Raw genomic sequence first — 19,575 nt, forward strand, 5'->3', positions numbered from 1 at the left:
AGGTGGTTGTAGGGTCTGGAAAGTAGTTGGGGAGAGACAAGTGTTATGTGCATTGCTGTAGGGAGTGCAGGCAAATTTATTTTCAGTGGGAACATGTTGCACAGTCTTGATGCATATGTAAGGAAGGCTTGTCTCGTTTTTTTATTTGTGTTTTTTCCTGATGTCTAGTATTGGGATGAGAATGCTCTTTGCAGTGTAGTCAGCCTAAGATGGAGACATTTCCTGCATCAGAAGATCTGGTTTGGTGTACATGGTCATGAAGATTATGCTTTGAATCTTGAATTCCATGCAGACTAGAAGGGTTAACAAATTAAGTTTTTATAGGCTTTGGTTGATCACGTTTTCTTTTGCAGTGATCCCAGAGCATCCTTGAGTGATGCCAAGATAGAATCAGGTAGGTCTGTGGGAGTCTATTGATCATATATTGACTGAAATCTCTATCTAGTCTTGTATTCTTGTATTCTCAGAGTTTTATCTATTTCTTCCTAATTGTTTTTGATGTCTAAGGCACTTTTGTTTGTTGTTTTCTGTTTTGATGTTCATCAGGAGCTGAGAAGTTGACATTGCCCTCGGTGGTCAACACGCTAAAGGCATTTATTGAGGGTGCTACACTTGGAGAATTCAGCACCCGCCTACAGATGCTTCTAGTCTTTCATTGTCATGTGTTGCTGATGCCTCAGATTGAAGGGAAAGGTAAGTGATTTTTCCTTCAGGAGAGTGTTTTATGAATGTGCACCCTGCTGTATTGAATACACACACACACACACACACACACACACACACACACACACACACACACACACACACACACACACACACACACACACACACACACACACACACACACACACACACACACACACACACACACACACACACACACACACACACACACACACACACACACACACACACACACACACACACACACACACACACACACACACACACACACACACACACACACACACACACACACACACACACACACACACACACACACACACACACACACACACACACACACACACACACACACACACACACACACACACACACACACACACACACACACACACACACACACACACACACACACACACACACACACACACACACTTGTCCATTTCTTATAGATACTTCTGACAGCAGGTTCCTCACATTTTGAATATTTCCCTGGTGTTGGGCTGGATCTGGAAAATGTTTAGCATTACAGTGCAGGTTGGTGGCCTCATGCGGCTCTGCGCCAATATCTTTCCACTCCGGAAGTGACATGCAGAGTCACATAGAAGTGACAACTATGCGCGTTGACATAGGTTCCTTTCTTTCCTTGCCACCAAACATGGATCCAAAGCTACCCCATGTCTCTTCACAAGGCTATTCCTACAAAATTTACCAAAAACTACCAGTGTGCAAGTGAAATGTCATTCTCCAAAAACCACTGGTTTCAAATCTGGTACGAACTGTCAATAGCAAATGTCTACAATAGATCTCCATCAGATTTGTCTTTGGTGTTTGGAGTCGGAACACCACTCAAAGACCTATAGCGCCTGTGCCTTGATGAATCTGAAGGCCATTCGAGACCACAAGGCAAAGCTATTCATCCAAAGTACCTGGAAATTCCCTGCAGTGACCTATCAAAGCGAAGCTTCATTTTTGCCACAGACTTTCATTGCATTCGAAGTCCTCAAGTAAGTCAAACAATCATTGGCATAGCCAATAGGTCTCGCCTTTGGGACCTTTATAAGTATTTAATTATGCAGCGCAATATCCTTGCTGCAACATCACTGTTAAAAACTAAACACAAGGTCCCAAAGGCGAGACCTATTGGCTATGCCAATGCTTGTTTTCTGATTCTTCGAAGTGAGGTGGCGGCATTTCCAATTGGGAGCATCCCATCAATGGCTTCTGACTTAGAATCATGGGGGTTGTCGTTCTCAATGCCACTTACATGCATTTGGGCTAGCGAGTTTTGGTGCAACAAAGCAGTGCATTTTGGGCATTGTGGTGCTTTATATTCGTGCCAGTTCTGTCATGTTGTTTAAACTAACTGTTGCGCTGTTATATTTCAAAATTAAATTCAAAGAGGAGAGCCTGTTCATGAAGCTTTCAAAGCTACGCCTGTATTTCAAAGAATAGGATAACGCTGTCAGTAACTGCTTTAATAACATAACGAACGCTTTAGTAAACTAAGCGTTCTGTTTGTTTACAGCTCATTAGAAGTTCCCGTGAGTTTAAGTAGCGCGAAAGATTCACCGCTTTGCCTAGTGAACGCGGCTTCCAGGTATGCTAAAAGCTTTTTAATTATATCCATTAGCGAAAGCTTTAAGTTTCCATTTAACTAATGGCCTGTCATCCTTCATATGGAGCTGATTTTCGAAACGATAAAAAGGCAGAGAAGCCCTCGGTTAAATAACTCCGGCTGGAAGAAAAGGTAGGCTTTTTTAAAGCTGCATGGTGCAGTCTTGTACTGAACCTTCTACACATGTAAATAATCGTAAGAAACCATTCTAAAATGATGTGGTTCCTTCTTCCACACAGATAAAGAAAACTGAACGGAAAAAAACACACTATTGTCCAGGTATACTAATGAGTGTGCAGAGCCAACGAGAAAGTAAATATTTAACAAGACAGCGCTGGAAGGAAGGAGAAATGCGAGTCACGGCCGGAGGCCGGCTGTGAAAACAATGCAGCGCTCCTGAAACAGAAAGCACGGCCGGCCGGCCGTGAAAGCCTTTGATGCCGCAGGGGGTGGAGCGGCAAACTGAAAGCACGGCCGGCCGGCCGTGATAGCCTTTGATGCCGCAGGGGGTGGAGCGGCACCAAGCTGGACAACAGATGGCTGACGATTTGATGCTGTGCACGCGCATTTTAGGTCAATGCGCTTGCGCATTGACCTAAAAGCGCACGGGCACAGCATCAAATCGCCAGTTAGGTAAAGCCCTATAGTCTCGCTTCCGCTCACTGCGCATGCGCATTGACAGGTCGCGAGACCTAAAAAGGAAGTAAAAGTAATACAAGTGGGATTTGTCCTTTTTTACCACTCTCAAACTCTTGAGGTGTGCAAACGTTAACAAGCCTCTTTGTTTCACTCCCGAACTCTGTCTCCTTTTGAGCGATTCAGACTCTTGCCCCAGAGCAACCTGACTTTCTGGGTCCTTCAGCAATGGCACAGCAAATCCTCAAGTTTTGCAAAGCTGTGTGGGGTCTCTACAGCATGCTGCTGGATCAGTCTGGTTTGCCTCCAGGTAACCATGAGACCTACACATGGAAGGCTGCCGACAGGTTTGCCGTCTGCTGAAACATCTACATCTAGTAAATGCCTGCAGCGGCTTTGGTGCAGACATCTATCTTGGCGCCATAACCCGCGGCAGACCCTGAAGCTGTTTCCCCTTGATGATAAGAGTAAGCAGCAATTCCAATCTCACTTCATTTTGACATTGACCAAGGACACCCCCCATTCCACTGGGCAGCAGCTTTCCGGCAACTCATCAGATTCTGATACATTGCCCTTGCCTCAGGGAAGGCCCTAGATATCTACAATCTTTTTTTACACAGATTCCGATAACTATCGCTATGATAAAGGGGAGAAATGTTCGCCAGGACGCCTCCGTTGGAGGTAGCCGTGCTCTTTACAAGCTTCACTATTAATATTATTAAATGTGCTCAACCCTATATGATAACTGGTATGATGAGTGGCAAGATGCCTGGATACTTCTCCTGCCACACAGGGTGCCAGCTACCAAGAAAGTGCCTCCTTCACAGTAGTGTTGCAGAGGGTAGCGGAGATTATTGAACCCCATTTGCCCACTATGAAGGTGAAAGCCAGTGTTCTCCTTCCAGTCATCCAACCGGACAAATTAATACTCAGTCTGCAATGAAGCTCTCACAGGCACCCTTCTGAAGACTAGGCCAAAGCTATATTCTGGACCCCGAGTAAACAAAAATCACTGCCCTGTCCCGGGCAATCTGGCCTTTTAAGCGCAACAACCTCTCCAAGAAAGCTTGGTGGTGCAGGCATCCACAAGCAAGGTGAACCCCAATGCCTTTCCTACTACCACTCTAGATAGAGAATCCCAGTTCTTTAAGGCCTTGGGAAGCGCATGTTCCCCTCAACCAGTCTGGCCTGGTGATTCATCAATGTCAGCTGCCTACTGGCCTGCTATACTCACACTTTTTGGGTTCCTGTTGCTCCGGTCAGGTACCAGATCGCTTGCACACCACCCTTACACAAGTCTTTCAGGACGGTCTCCAAGCAGCAAAATTAGCAATTGATTGTGGGTTGGATGTTACGGGTTACCTTGGTCAGACAATCTGCTCCAGTGTAAAACTTAGAAGACACGCCTGTATGAGGTCCATGGGCTTCGGTGAAGATGTTCGGTCTTCCCTAATGGACATTCCCTCTGATGGTTCTTGCCTCTTTCGCAAGAAGGCAGTCTCGTATCTCAAGCTTTTTAAAGACAGTTGGGCCACAGCATGCTTCATTGACCTATCTACTCTGGCGAGTCAGTTCTACCAGCATTTCTTCCCCTTCCATGGCTATGGTTGGGGCTTTCATTAATCTAAGCACCCACCCATGCAACCAGCCCAGCAGACTCTGCAGCCTTTTGGTGGTTGAGTTAGTGGCACCCACAGACCATACAGACAACTGGGACAACGTGCAGCCCAGTCCCCTGCCACAGCTGCAAAACCTCATTAGTGTGTCCTTGAAGGTATACAGGCCACCTAGTCAGGGGCAGGATCTGACATGTTCTTCCAGGCTAGCAAGCCATCACGTAAGTCCTACAAGTTGTCCAGCTAAGTTATGCCCTTCCGTTTAATCTCACCCAACCTTCCCTTTCACCACCCTCCCAGTGACTGATGGAAGATCAATCAAGCCCCTCTTGTACCAAGATGACAGAGGCCTTTGCCTTATTTTAGACTTTCACCCTCTCCAGTCCTTTCTGAGAAAGGACAAGATGCTCATTGGTCTGTCCTTGGCCCTGGCGACTGCATGGTGAAATTTAATTTGCAGGACGCTATTTTTCACTTCACTGTCCTGCAGGCCCACAGGCGCTAGCTGCATTTCATGGTGCAGCAGGAGCACTTTATTTCTCTGTGCTCCCGTTTGGTCTCACCAGTGCCACTTAGTTCTTCACAAAAGTGATGACGGTGGTTGCAGCACACCTGTAGACTAGGAAGAACCTCTTGACATTCTTGTGATTCACTATCAACGTGCCAAAGTCACAACTGACTTCTTCAAAGAAACTCTGTTTCATCGGTGTCATTGTGGATGTGGAGCAGTTTCATGCCTTCACTTAGGAGCAGAAAGACCAGGACATTCGGGATATAATCCTGGTGGTTCAGCCACTGTCCTTGGCCTCAATGAGGATGGCTCTGAGGGTGCTGGGACGTTTGACCTCCTGCATCCTGCTGGTCAAGCTTTCCAGGGGCATACATAGGCTCTAAAATGGGATCTGAAGTCCCAGTGGGCACAGAACCTCTATGACTATGTCCACATTTCAGACGAGAATGCAAACAACATGCAGTGGTAGCTGCTGGGCCTCAATTGGGTCAGCGGCAGACCCCTCGCCTTACCCAACCCGGAGCTTACAATTTGTGGAGAAATGTCCAGTTTTTTTCTATGGATTAGTTAAAACTGAGACTTAAATTCTATTATTGCTCCAAGGTTGTACAGGTTTGGACTTTAAAGAACACTACATCATGACGCAGTAAATCGTTCATCCCCGTCTCAGTTCAGATTTCTCCTCCCTTCACCCACCTGCCTAGCTTCTCTCCAATTGTATCTCTGCCTTTGAAACTCTATAGTCTTGTGCTGCCTTTGGGCTAAATCCATGCTCTACATGTAGCATATCGACACACATGCTTTCTGAATTCTGCCAAATGAGTACGTTGTTCTACCTTTTAGTGTTAAAGAATATTTTGTGTGTGTGTGTATATTACCGGTCGGTTGGGACGGATGCAATGAAAGCAACAATTTTTGTTATGAGTATGTGTAGCATAACACCATTGTTCAGGTTTAATACACACAATGTCAAAAGGTCTTCCTAAGAAACATTAGGCTCTTTTCATACATATGTAGTTTGAAAAATTGTATTAGTCTGCATTTTTTAGTACTAAGTAGGATGGTCGAAAGTCTTCAACTTTAAAATTGTGGGGCACTGAAGCATAAGCGGCTTAAAGAAATGCAGTGCTCCATTCTGCATTTCTAGAATTGCTATGTTGTACCCTCCCATGTATGTAAAATTAAAAAAAACACTGGTGGCTGTGTATACGATTGCTCCTAGAAATTGCAAAATTGATGGGGTAACTGTGTAGTACTATTTATAAAACATTTTCTATCATGTTAACGGTTTACTTTCTTTTGCCTTTTAGATTCACTCTGCAGTGTTCTGTGGAATCTGTATAATTATTATGTACAGTTTTCAGATTCTATTCGCACAAGAATCTCTCTATTGCGCCAGCCACTGGAAAAAGAACTTAAGGTAAGAAGAAGAGTTCTAAATGTAGATGCCATTTCACTAATTTATGGTGGATACTTCTGTGCCAAATTCCCAACTTTGCGACTCACCCCTGGTGCCACACTATTTCCAGAATCTCTTTGTAGTAGCTTCTGCACGCTGGCTGGTGGCACCATCAGCCTCCATCATGACTCCATCCCACCTATTGACATAACGACACAGAACTATATATATATATATATATATATATATGTATATATATATATATATATATATATATATATATGTATATATATATATATGTGTATATATATATATATATATATATATATATATATATATATATATATATATATATATATATAAAATATGCCACTCGGTTTATCTTTTTATATTCTTTTAATGAGGGTCTGAAGCTTCATACATCAAAAAGGAGGGGTTTGGGACCAGGAGCCGTTATTTAAATAGGTCCTGCATACAGGACTCCTAGTTAACTGTGCTGCAAGTGGTCTGCAGTTCCTAGGGGGAAGGGGAAGACAAGTCTTTATTTGTGATGCCCTCACACACCCCGAAGGATGTCATGCTTCATCATTTGGCTTTGCTCCTCATCGGGCCGGCGCTGCAATGCCCGACAGCCTCACCGTAAATGGGGCTCTTTGGTGGAGATCTTTTTGAAGAAGCCGTAGGGTGCGTGCCGGTGAGAGGGCAAGGGTAGTGCACGGGTGGTGTGTATTAAAATAAGTCTGAAGAAGTGAATAACGTGGTCCACTACTAGAAGTCTGGTTCCAAAATTATTGGGTGGTAACCAGACAACATAGAGTGACGCCCTAGTAGACCTATACTGGGCGGGAGAGAAAGACCTGTAGGGGGTGAAAAAAGGGGATGGACAGACAAACACAATGGCAATTAAAACCTAAATAAACAGGGGGTGTCTGTGTTGAGACTGAGACCTAGCCCATAGCTGAGTGATGTTGTCATTGAAGATGCACGATTTGTCGACGTTGTGGCGTGCAGGTAATGGAAAAGGACAATTAAAACCTGAATGAACAGGGGTGTCTCTATGGAGTCTGAGACCTAGCACATAGCTGAGTGGTGTTGTAATTGAACATGCACGAGTTGTTGACGTCGTGGCGTGCCCGTAATGGTACTTGTGTGGTGATAACGGCCATAGTGGATGCCAGTGCTTATTACTTCTGCCAAACGTCGTGTGGTATTGTCCAGAGCGATGGGTGCCCAGGAGAATGAATACTAGGTTAGGTTGAGTTCCTGTGTGTGGGGATAAAGGAACCCTCTTTAGCCAATATACGGTTTGTGCTTTAATTGTATGTGTCAATCCACAGGATGTGTTTCGGGTGGTGATACCACGTACACGGTAAAACACATCATAAAAAATCACAACAGCAAGTACGATTGTGTGCTGCCCCAAACGTGCCCTTAGTTAACCGATACTAAACACGTTGTACATACATGCACAAACTTGTGTCGCTTGGGTGGGGTATCGCCATAACTCAGCGTGAGAGCTTAGAGCAACAACAATTATTTATGTTATGTGTCATCGCCGAATCGTAAGTATCTATACATTAAGGTAGTCAATTACTGGGAAAGCAACAACTTATTTACACAAAATGAGGTACCGCTGAATAGCGTGTTGCCAGTGCACCTGGCGAGTTGTGGCCGTGGCACCGGACGAATTGTGGGAGTTGTTAGAAATAGAGACATATTGTTGTATGGACTGATCCAGAAAAAGCATGCACAACTCAGCACAATGTACAATTGCATACTCATGCAGTTATCTGTTAGGCGGTAGAGATGACCGCCTCTCTGTTATTAGTACATGTGAAAGGGATCACTCAAATTACACTACTCACCCTTAGTATAGAGGTCTACAGCTAGACGGGGGAGTCACAGAGCACGTACACGTAGTTGCTCTGAAGCTGAAAAAAGGGGAAAGGCAAAATCTGTTTTTTAACAGTCAGTAACTAAGCTTACCGGAGTTTCCAAACTTGCTGCAGCATTGTATACTCACGACTGGGTAGAGTGCAACTAGCTGTGATCCTACCCTCGCTTTGGGCCCCGTGACTGCTGCTTCCGGGTCTGTGTATTGGAGCACAAGCCTGGCTGGAAAGGATAGAGTGCTAATCAGGCGGCCATATTGGTTGTGGCGAAGCCTTAAATGGAACTAGGGCGTGTTGTAGGATATAAATGCTAACTATGCCTGTCATCTCGCTATTTGCAAAAAACTTTGAGATAAAAATGCTAACTATGCCTGTCATGTTGCTAGTTGCAAAAAACTTTATTGAGTTTGTGATGTGACACGGAGTTTCAGTGCAATGCTGTGATGTAATTGCCATTTGTAATTCTACTTCGGAGGAACACTACCCTTGCCTGCCATGCCGATTTTTAGCAATGTCGGGGGATCACTTGACACTTCTCCAGCTGGAAGTTACTGCCTTCTTGGCCAAGGGGGCCATAGAGCGCCTTCCGATGCCAGAAGTAGGTTGTGGTTGTTACTGCCACTACTTCTTGGTTCCAAAGAAGGACAAAGGCCTTCGTCCTATCTTGGACCTTCATGATGCCAATCGCTTCCTCCGAAAGGAGAAGTTCAAGATGCTCACACTTGCTCAGGTCTCGTCTGTCCTCGACCCCCAAGACTGGTTGGTAGCGTTGGATCGGCAGGACGCTTATTTTCCTATCCTAGTCCTGCTGGCCCACCGGCGTTACCTGCAATTCATGGTAGGGCAGGAACATTTTCAGTTTACTGTTGCTGCACTTTGGTCTTACAAGCGCCCCTCGGGTGTTCACAAAAGTGATGGCAACGGTTGCAGCTCATCTGCGCAGATCAGGGGTTTCAGTCTTCCCCTGTCTCGACGACTGGTTGTTGAAGGCAAGTTCGCCTCAGTCGTCTCCCACATTCAGACTAAGGCCGACCTCCTACATTTGCTGGGGTTCTCCATCAACGTGCCAAAGTCGCACTCATTTCCTCTCAGAAGCTCCTCTTCATCGGAGCAGTTCTGGACACGCCGCAGTTTCGAGTCTGTCCTCCCGAACAGCGAGTCTGGGACATTTGGGCTTTGATTCCGATCCATCTGAAAGAAACAGGTTAGTGTTAGATTCCTTACCTCAGAATATCCCCAGGCGTCAGACTGGAACCGGAAAGTTTTGCGTAGCGGTACCCTTGCGCGTCGGTAGGCGGCGGCTCCGTGTCCGTCGTTGGCGCTGTGATGACGTCGTCAGTGTATTTAGACGCCGCCCTCGCACACTGATGTCAGTTTTTCTTATTTCCGCGCCGGCAAGCGCAGATCCGGACAAAGCAGTACTAAACTTTCACTAATCTTTTTTTGATCTCTCTTAGAGTCTTTACGACTCTCGGTGCCGGTAGAGATGCCCGGGTTCAAGCCCTGTATCGATTGCAACCGACTGATGTCGATTACCGATCCCCACCGCCGGTGCCTCTATAGCCTTGGGGCCAACCACGACTGCAAGTCGTGCCCCCACTGCCGGGCTCTGGCGTCGAAGGCTAGGCGCGAGCGGTCCCGTAAGCACCTCGAGATACGGCAGTCGGCCCCGCACCGCTCACGTCCCCGGTCCAGGAAGGGGTTGAGGGACCGGTCGCGGGGCCACAGTCGTCGGAGATCGGCGAGTCGTCACCAATCGTCGGACTCCAAGTCCTCAGGTAAGAGGCACAAGAAGTCGAAGAGGCGACATCGCTCTTCCAACTCCTCGCGCGATGTGGCCTGGGGGTTGGGGGACACCGCCCAAGCGGCTCCGCCAGAGCCGCAGGCGTCGCGGCCTGCTCCATACCCGCCGGTCCCTGGGCCGAATGCGACGCCGGAGGAGATTGATGCCTTCCTCATGGCCATGAGGTCGCTCTCCCCTCCGTCGGGTTCCGTGGCGCCTTCGGGCCCCGTGGTCCCGGCTGGGAGCCCAAGCGGGCCGGGTGCTTCGGCCCCCGCGCTGTCGAGTGCTTCGGCCTCGGCGCCGTCGGCGACTTTAGTCCTGGGGCCGCAGGGCCCCGCTGGATCCGGATTCGGGTCACCGCTGGTCGACTTTACGACCCTGCCGGCGTCGACCCCTAGGTTGTCGTCCCTGGTTCTTCCCTCGGTCCGGATCCGGCTTTGCTCGATGCCGCATTTGACGCCGGCAGAAGAGCAATTCTTCTATGATCCGGCTCCATCCTTTGCACCTGATTTTCAGAAGATGTATGGCGAGGGTGACTGGAAGGGGTCTGAGGACCCTCTGACATGGGCGTGCCAGTCATTTCAGGACTGAACAGATGAGCTAGGGGAAGCCAGTGGTCTTGACACTTCACCTGACACTGGCTTTGTCTCCCCTGCTACCGTGGCTACGGAGGAGGGGGCTGCTTATAGTGTGGTGCTGACGAGGGCGGACAAGGCCTTTGCTCCTGAGCTCCCCGTCGCGACTACGAGGTCTAACATCCTCACTGAGGTCCTTAGACCGCAGGCAGGCTCTCCGAAGCCTCCACTGCCATTTAATGAGGCTCTCACGGACGTCCTGTTGGGCACCCGGTCCAGGCCCGCTACAGTTTCCCCTCTAGATAGCAATGTTGCCAGGCGCCACCCCCCGGCTCCGGGCGACCCTAGTTTTCTGTCCACCCACCCCACCCCCGAGAGCCTGGTTATCCAGGCCTCTACTTCCCAGTCCGCATTCCCGACTGCACCTCCAGATCGGAAATCCAAAAGGTATGAACAGTTTGACAAGAAACTGTTCTCCTCCCTCAGTTTGGGATTGCGGTCAGTCAACACCGCTTGCCTTTTGGGCCATTACACCCACTCTCTGTGGGATATGGTTGCTGCCGGAGTGCCCGGAGGGAGCCCGGGCAAAGCTCGCTCAAGCCCTTGCGGAGGGACGAGACGCGACGCAGCGCGGTATTCCATTCGATGTGGGCTGAATACCACGGACTCGCTGGGCAGGGCGATGTCAACGAGAGTGGCGGTTCGCCGCCACGCCTGGCTGAGGTCCGCCAACTTCTCAGCTGATGTCCAGAACACCCTCATGGACATGCCATTCGATGGCAGCCACCTCTTTGGTGGCAAAGCAGATCATGCGCTTGAACACTTAAAGGACTCCAGGGCTACGGCCAAGTCCTTGGGCCTGTCGGGCCAGCGTCCGCTTTCTTCTGCCTTTTGCTCCTTTCGTGGCCAAGGAAGGGGCGCCCCTTCACGTCCTGCCAGCCACGGGCCACAGTCTAACATCCAGCGCTGCGGCGGACATGGTAACCGCCGTGGCGGTGCCAGGGGACAGCGGCGTGGCCACCCCACATCCACCCCAGCAGCATCTGCCTGAAATCCTTCCTAGTCCGAGCTTTCAGGCCCATTTGACACCAGTGGAAGGCAGGGTCCGCCATCACCTCCTCCACTGGCGCAACATCACTTCGGACAGGTGGGTGCTGCAAATCGTCCGAAGGGGCTACTCCCTCCCGTTCGAGGTGACCCCTCCAGCCATGCCACCGCAGTACCACCGCGTGTCGAGGGATCACTTGCAACTTCTGCGAGAGGAAGTATCGGCCCTCTTGGCCAAGGCGGCCATCGAGCACGTTCTTGGGCCAGAAGTAGGGTGTGGTTGCTATTCCCACTACTTTCTTGTTCCCAATAAGGGCAAAGGTGTACTACGCCCTATCTTGGACCTGCGGAACGTCGACGGCTTCCTCCGGAAGGAGAAGATTAAGATGCTGACTTTGGCTCAGGTCTTAGCTGCCCCAGGCCCTGGAGACTGGATGGTAGCGTTGGACTTGCAGGACACTTATTTCCACATCCCTATCCTGCCGGCCCACCGGCGTTACCTGCGGTTCACGGTAGGCCACGAGCACTTTCAGTTCACCGTGCTCCCCTTTGGCCTTACCAGCGCCCCACGGGTGTTCACGAAAGTGATGGCGGTGGTCGCAGCTCATCTGCGCAGATTAGGGGTGTCAGTCTACCCCTATATCGACGACTGGTTGTTGAAGGCGGGCTTGCCCCAGACAGTGGTCAGCCACCTCCAGAATACGGCCGACTTCCTGCACTTGCAGGGGTTTTCCATCAATGTGCCGAAATCACACCTGTGTCCCTCTCAAAAGCTCCTCTTCATCGGAATGGTTCTGGATTCGGCGCAGTTTCGGGTTTATCCTTCCGAACAGCGGGCTCTGGATATTCAGGCTCTGATTCCGATCTTTCAGCCTTTATCCCGGGTCTCGGTCAGGTTGACGCTGCGGCTTTTGGGGCTGATGGCTGTGAGAAGTTGGCCTGATATATAGTGCTCACTATTCTAGTGATCACTGTGTATCATACCAAACAACCCTTATTGATGATTGGTTGTAAGTCAACCTTTTAGACCAGCTATCCTAGTAGCATGGACACGAGCAGTCTTCAGGCTAAACTCTAGAGGGCGTGTTAAGCCAGCTGTTTTACCATCACATATACCCCTTGAACACCAAGTGAAAGGACACCACACAAGTTGTTATGAAAATAAAGGATATTTATTTATAACAAGACTACCCTGAACTCTTTATGAGTCAGGGAGCTAAGCACAATACAAAACTCTTACGAAAATACTTTAAGTTGCAAAATTTACACAAATGCCCGAGGGGCACGAAAAACCATATACACTAAAAGTGGAATGCGAAATACTAGCAGGTAAGTAACAAGATCCAGAGGCTTCAGGATCGCTAGGACTACACTACTGAACCTTAAGATTACGAGCAGGAGGCCTAGGGAGATCGGGTGCAGTGTGTGCACTCTCACGCGGGATGCGGGAAGAAGTCTATGGATTCTAGCGTTTCTAAAGTTACGGTTTCCGGACGAATCCGACTAGATAGACTGAAAACGACAAAGGATCTGGACACTTGGATAGTGGACCTGTGCTGGAGTACCGAAATACTCAAGTTACCTAGCCCAGGGGCCGCGGCTGCATAGGGTTCAAAAGACGTCGGGAATCCTCGTTGAAGTCTATGGAGCCTGAAAGAAGAAGTTGCTGGCAGGCGACCAGTGAAAAAGTTCGGTGTGATCCAAGGCTGGATCAGTGAAGGAGACGACCTGAAAGCAGAGGGGACTTAGTTCGTAATCACTAGCCAGTGATTATGTGGGCACCAGGATGGCACCGGATGAAGTCACCTCGACCAGGTGAGTGGGCGACGCTGGACTCTGCAGTCACACGGGCTAGGAGGCGTTGTCGGCGTCCAGGCTGGAGGTGCGAGCTGTCCCACGAGGCTGTCGGCGATTCTGGACTCAGGATTTGAGCAACAAACCTTGGCAAAGGCAAGCCCACGCGGTGGAGTCAAGATGGCGTCTGGAGTGGACCAGGAGGGTCCAGGGCACTTCTTGTTGGACAAGAAGCCAGGGCCAGTCTAGGGGACCTAGACCAGCGGTGAAAACGTCGTGGTACGTCGTCAAGAGGGTCACTAGCCAACGGGCAAGTGACCGGACAACGTGGCAAGCAGCAAAGAAGCAGAAGGGCCCCACGCAGATCTCGTGGATGCTGGGAGGCTGGACTTCGGTGCTGGAGCTGCTTAGGGTTAGGGCTTCTCAAACCCCAGTGCACTTACTCGAGGGTCTCTCGGGGGTCGTGCTGGTGAAGCATCGTGCAGGTCTTGAAGATGGCCGGTCCCACGGGTCTCGTCACACCCACGAATCTCAGCTGGGCTGGATGATGTAGGTAGAGGTCAGAGATGGCAGGGAATCCGGGTCTCGTCGAGCTGGGCAGTCTTGATCCGGAGGATGGACGTGCAGCAAACCGCAAGAGCTTCGATGGTGCCTGCTGGTGCAGGGTGGCTACTCCTTAGCCACAAGGGAGAGTCTTCAGAGAAAGTCAAGAGTTCCTTTCGTGGAAAGTAATTCAAGATTATCTAATTTGGGAAGGGGGCCTGCTCCTACCTTTTATCCTAAGAAAAGGGGCTGGCACGCGACTAGGTCCTGCCCTATGGGTGGGACCAGGAGGGGGGTGGTTACACCCCTCTCCTTTGTCCGGTCTCTCCCCAGCTCAGGGGCTGGTGTGCCCCAGGAACTGGTTTGAGCCGGCATATGCACAGTGAGCACCGGGGTGCCACTTGCAGTCACCTTCCTTTCAGCCCTACCTACCTGGGATACACAAAATCCTGTCTGGGATGGTGCTAGCACCGCCCCTGACAGGAAACCCTTTGTCCAGGCCTCCGTTGCTGGAAGGACTCCCAGCAGCAGGAGGGCAGACTTGTGTCTCGGTGGCAGCATCCATTTTGTGGAGCTGAGGCTGTGTCTGACTTTTAACCGGGGTTCACAGTTACATACATGTCGTGTCCCTCTAGAAGGGTGGAATGCTAACCCCGTCGCCAGAATTGGCAAGGGGTTAGTATTCCAATTCGTATGACACCTTACTCGACATGTTTTGATAATGCTATACCAAAGTTAGCATTTAACCGCGAGGATTATAATGCACTTAAGAGTATATGGTATAGCGTTATCATGGAACAGCTATTTGGACTTGGTTCCGCAAGCTGCAAACGGGCTCAGCTCATGCCAGAGCACCATCTCACATAATTCCAAGCACTCTGCTTTCAGGATTGATAAGGCCTGCCATAGGAGTGACTGATGGGAATATATGTGTCCATTTTAGGTTTAGATATAGGTATACTATATCTAAAGCAAAGGGTGATTACACCACCTTGCCCCAGCTGTCATGCAGCCAGTTGTGTCTGTTTGGCTGGCCAGCCAGGGGTGGCATAATACATGCTTCAGTCCCTGGTAGGCCCTGGGTACACCTATGCCCTGGATACCTAAGGTATGCTGTACAGGGACTGATGAGGTGGCCCAGTACCAATTGGTAAAATGCACCTAAGGTACATGGTTGTAATTTAGAGAGAGAACAGCTAGGCTGTGGGTCTGATTAGCAGGCCCACAGCCAGGGAAAGTCGTCTGGGGTGGCCATGGGATTGCAGACCCCACTCTCCTACATAACCCCCCCCCCCCCAAACTTAGGGACATTAAACTAACCTTGACCAGGTGAGTCTTCTTGCTCTAAGTGGAAGTACCTGGAGAGACCATCTGCATTACCATGGTCAGTTCCTGGGCGGTGCTCCACTGTAAAGTCCATCCCCTGTAGGGAAATGGACCACCTAAGAAGTTTGGGGTTTTCACCCTTCATTTGATTTAGCCATAAGAGGGGCTTATGGTCGGTCTGAACTTTGAAGTGAGTACCAAACAAGTATGGCCTCAACTTCTTCAGGGCCCAAACCACAGCAAAGGCCTCCCTCTCAATAGCTGACCAACGTTTCTCTCTAGGGGTCAGCCTTCTACTTATAAAAGCAATGGGCTGGTCATGACCATCAATATTCAGCTGAGATAGAACAGCTCCCACACCCAACTCAGAAGCATCTGTTTGGACAATGAAAGGTTTGGAGTAGTCTGGACTCTTGAGAATAGGTGCAGTGCACATGGCCTGCTTTAGGTCATCGAATGCCTTCTGACAGCTAACTGTCCACTGAACTTTCTTTGGCATTTTCTTACTTGTCAGGTCATTAAGTGGAGTCACAATGGTTCCATAATTTCTGACAAATTTCCTGTAATAACCAGACAGGCCCAAGAAAGCTCTGACCTGTGTCTGGGTGGTTGGAGGAGCCCAGTCCTTTATGGCCTGTATCTTGCTCTCCAGAGGTTGAACTTGGCTTCCACCTACAAGGTGGCCCAAGTATACAACTTGACTCTGCCCTATCTGGCACTTAGTAGCCTTGATAGTGAGGCCTGCCTTTTGCAGGGCCTCTAAAACTTTCCTCAGGTGGATCAGGTGATCCTCCCAGGTGGAGCTAAAGACAGCAATATCGTCTAGATATGCTGCACAAAAGTCATCCAACCCAGTGAGAACTTGGTTCACCAACCTTTGAAAAGTGGCAGGGGCATTTTTCAAACCAAAGGGCATCACCACAAACTGGTAATGACCTCCTGGGGTAGAAAATGCTGTCTTGGCCTTGGCATCCTCAGCTAACCTGATTTGCCAATAACCGGCTGTTAGGTCAAATGTACTTAAGAAAGTTGCAGAAGCCAACTTATCTATCAGTTCATCTGCCCTGGGTATTGGATGGGCATCTGTCTTAGTGACAGCATTGAGACCCCTGTAGTCTACGCAAAACCTCATCTCTCTCTTACCATCCTGGGTGTGAGGTTTAGGCACTAGAACTACAGGACTAGCCCAAGGGCTCTCTGAGGGTTCAATGACTCCCAATTCCAACATCTTTTGTACTTCAGTTTTTATGCAGTCCCTGACGTGGTCAGGTTGCCTGTAGATTTTACTCTTTATAGGCAGACTGTCTCCAGTGTCCACCTCATGTGTGCACCAGTTTGTCTGACTGGGGGTCAGAGAAAACATTTGTCTGAAGGATTGAAGGACTTACCTACAATCCTGTTGCTGATGCTCAGAGAGGCTGTCAGAAAAGACTACACCATCCACTGACCCATCATCAGGGTTCTGAGTGAGCAGGTCTGGGAGAGGGTCACTCTCTTCCTCCTGTCCCTCATCTGTGGCCATGAGCAAGCCCATGTCCTCCCTGTCAACAAATGCTTTGAGCCTATTCACATGAAGTACTCTGTGAGGGCTCCTGGGAGTTCCCATGTCCACCAAATAGGTGACTTCTCCCTTTTGTTCAATGATGATGTGGGGTCCAGACCATTTGTCTTGGAGAGCTGCTGGGGCCACTGGCTCCAACACCCACACCTTCTGTCCTGCATGGTATACAGTTAGGACAGCCTTTTGGTCATGCCAAGCTTTTTGAAGTTTTTGGCTGACCTCAAGGTTTTTAGATGCCTTCTCCATGTACTCTGCCATCCTGGAGCGGAGACCAAGTACATAGTCCACTATGTCAAGTTTAGGCTTTTTGAGAGGTAACTCCCATCCTTCCTTCACAAGACATAGGGGTCCTCTTACAGGATGTCCAAACAAAAGCTCAAAAGGGCTGTAACCAACCCCCTTCTGTGGGACCTCTCTGTAAGCAAACAGAAGGCAGGGTAAAAGGATTTCCCATCTTCGCTTAAGCTTTTCTGGTAACCCTTTTATCATCCCTTTGAGGGTCTTGTTGAATCTTTCAAAAAGCCCATTGCATTGTGGGTGATAGGGTGTGGTGAATTTGTAATTGACACCACATTCCTTCCACATAGCAGTCAAGTATCCTGACATGAAGTTTGCACCTCTGTCAGAGATCACCTCCTTAGGGAACCCCACTCTGGAGAAAACTCCAACCAGGGCCCTTGCCACAACAGGAGCTGTAGTGGTTCTAAGGGGAATAGCTTCTGGATACCTGGTGGCATGATCCACTACCACCAGTATAAATCTGTGCCCAGATGCTGTTGGGGGGTCCATTGGTCCAACAATGTCAATCCCCACTCTTTCAAAGGGAACCCCCACCACAGGTAGTGGTATAAGGGGGGCCTTTGTTGTGCCACCTGATTTGCCACTGGCTTGGCAGGTGACACATGAACGACAAAAGTTCTTAGTGTCCTCAGACATATGGGGCCAGTGAAAGTGTGGGGCAAGCCTGTCCCAAGTCTTATTCTGGCCTAAGTGACCTGCAAGGGGAATTTCATGGGCCAAGGTGAGAAGGAAACCTCTCAGAGACAAGGGGATGACCAGCCTCCTGGTAGCACCAGGCTTGGGGTCTCTTGCCTCGGAGTAAAGGAGTCCATCGTCCCAGTACACTTTATGGGCACCTGTGGCATTCCCTGCAGCCTCAGCAGCAGCCTGCTGTCTGAGGGGTTCAAGAGAGGAACAGTCTAACTGTGCCTGCCTCAAGTCTGCCCTGGAAGGCCCCCCTGTCCCAAGAAACTCAACCTGTTCAGGCTCAAGCTCTTCTAGGACAGTTCCTTCTGGGGTCTTGGGGTCAGTCTCCTGAGAGAGCTGATCCATCACCTGAGGCAGGGGGGAAGAGTCAATCTTACCCCTACTGCTCTTTCTCTTGGGTAGTGTCTGGTCCATTGTTCCAGGATCCAGCACTAGTTCAGCTGGGCATTTCTTGGCCTGTGACCTAGTCACAGCAAGGACATGTGCTGACAAACCTAACATTTCCACATGAGTCCTATACTCCACATCTGACCATAAGGAGGATTCCAAATCATTGCCCAAAAGACAGTCCACAGGGAGGTCTGAACTAACAACAACCCTTTTGAGGCCATTTACCCCTCCCCAGGAGAAGTTAACAAGTGCCATACTATGGGAGGTAGTGGCATTGCTAGCATTGGTCACCAGGTAGTCTGCTCCCAGTATTACCTGGTCAGGGTCCACAAAGTTAGGTGTCACCATGGTGACACTGGCACAAGTGTCCCTGTAGGCCTGAGCCATTTTTCCATTAATCAAAGGCGTCTGCCTGTACTTGCCCAGAGTACTGGGACTTATTGTAGGGGTCATATCCATGTCCCCAGTACAAACAAGAACAGCCTGAGTAGGTGTTTTGACTAAGTCAGTGCCCCCCTCAGTTCCCAGGGTTAACCCCACTATAGCCTTAGGAGGATTACTACCACTACTAACTGTACTAGGGGGTGCAGGTGCCTTAGGGGCAGTAGTGGTAGGAGTTGGGCCTTTCTTGGTGCACTCACTAAACCAGTGAGTATTACTTTTGCAGTATTGGCACCATGGTTTCTTCTGACCATTCTTCTTCTTTTGGGAATTCTGGGACCCACCCTCTTTAGATTGTTGGGGCCCTGTTGAAGACTTCTGGTCATTTTGCTTGTTCTCATTACCCTTGGGATCTGCTTTCTTCTGGCCACCACCCTGGATCTGGTTCTGCTGCTTGACGCTTGTCCTGACCCATCTGTCTGCCTTCTTTCCCAATTCTTGGGGAGAGGTCAGATCTGAGTCAATAAGGTGCTGATGCAACAACTGATTTTGACAATTACTTAAGATTTGTTCTCTCATAATTAGATTATACAATCCTGTGTAATCAGTAACTTTACTTCCCAGTAACCAGCCTTCAAAAGCCTTAGTGGCACAATCTACAAAGTCGGCCCAATCTTGAGACTGAATTTTCTGGGTGTCTCTGAACAGCAACCTGTACTGTTCAGTGGTTAAGCCAAACCCATCAATCAGTGTATTTTCAAGACTTGGTAATTGTTAGCATCCTCAGCTCTAGTAGTGAGGAGCTTATCTCTACCTTTACCTTCAATGGAGA

At 49.2% G+C, this 19,575-nt stretch overlaps 1 protein-coding gene across 1 annotated transcript in view; it reads left to right on the forward strand.

Annotated features, from left to right (window-relative positions):
• MDN1 (midasin AAA ATPase 1) overlaps positions 1-19,575 on the forward strand; it is a 2,221,312-nt gene that overhangs the window by 1,612,206 nt on the left and 589,531 nt on the right. Inside the window, exons 70-71 of the mRNA XM_078648266.1 lie at positions 547-693; positions 6,376-6,485. Of these exons, the coding sequence (XP_078504392.1) occupies positions 547-693; positions 6,376-6,485 (257 nt within the window). The remainder of the gene's footprint in view (positions 1-546; positions 694-6,375; positions 6,486-19,575) is intronic.

Source organism: Lissotriton helveticus, chromosome 6 (genome assembly GCF_964261635.1).
Source record: "Lissotriton helveticus chromosome 6, aLisHel1.1, whole genome shotgun sequence".
Lineage (NCBI taxonomy): Eukaryota > Metazoa > Chordata > Amphibia > Caudata > Salamandridae > Lissotriton > Lissotriton helveticus.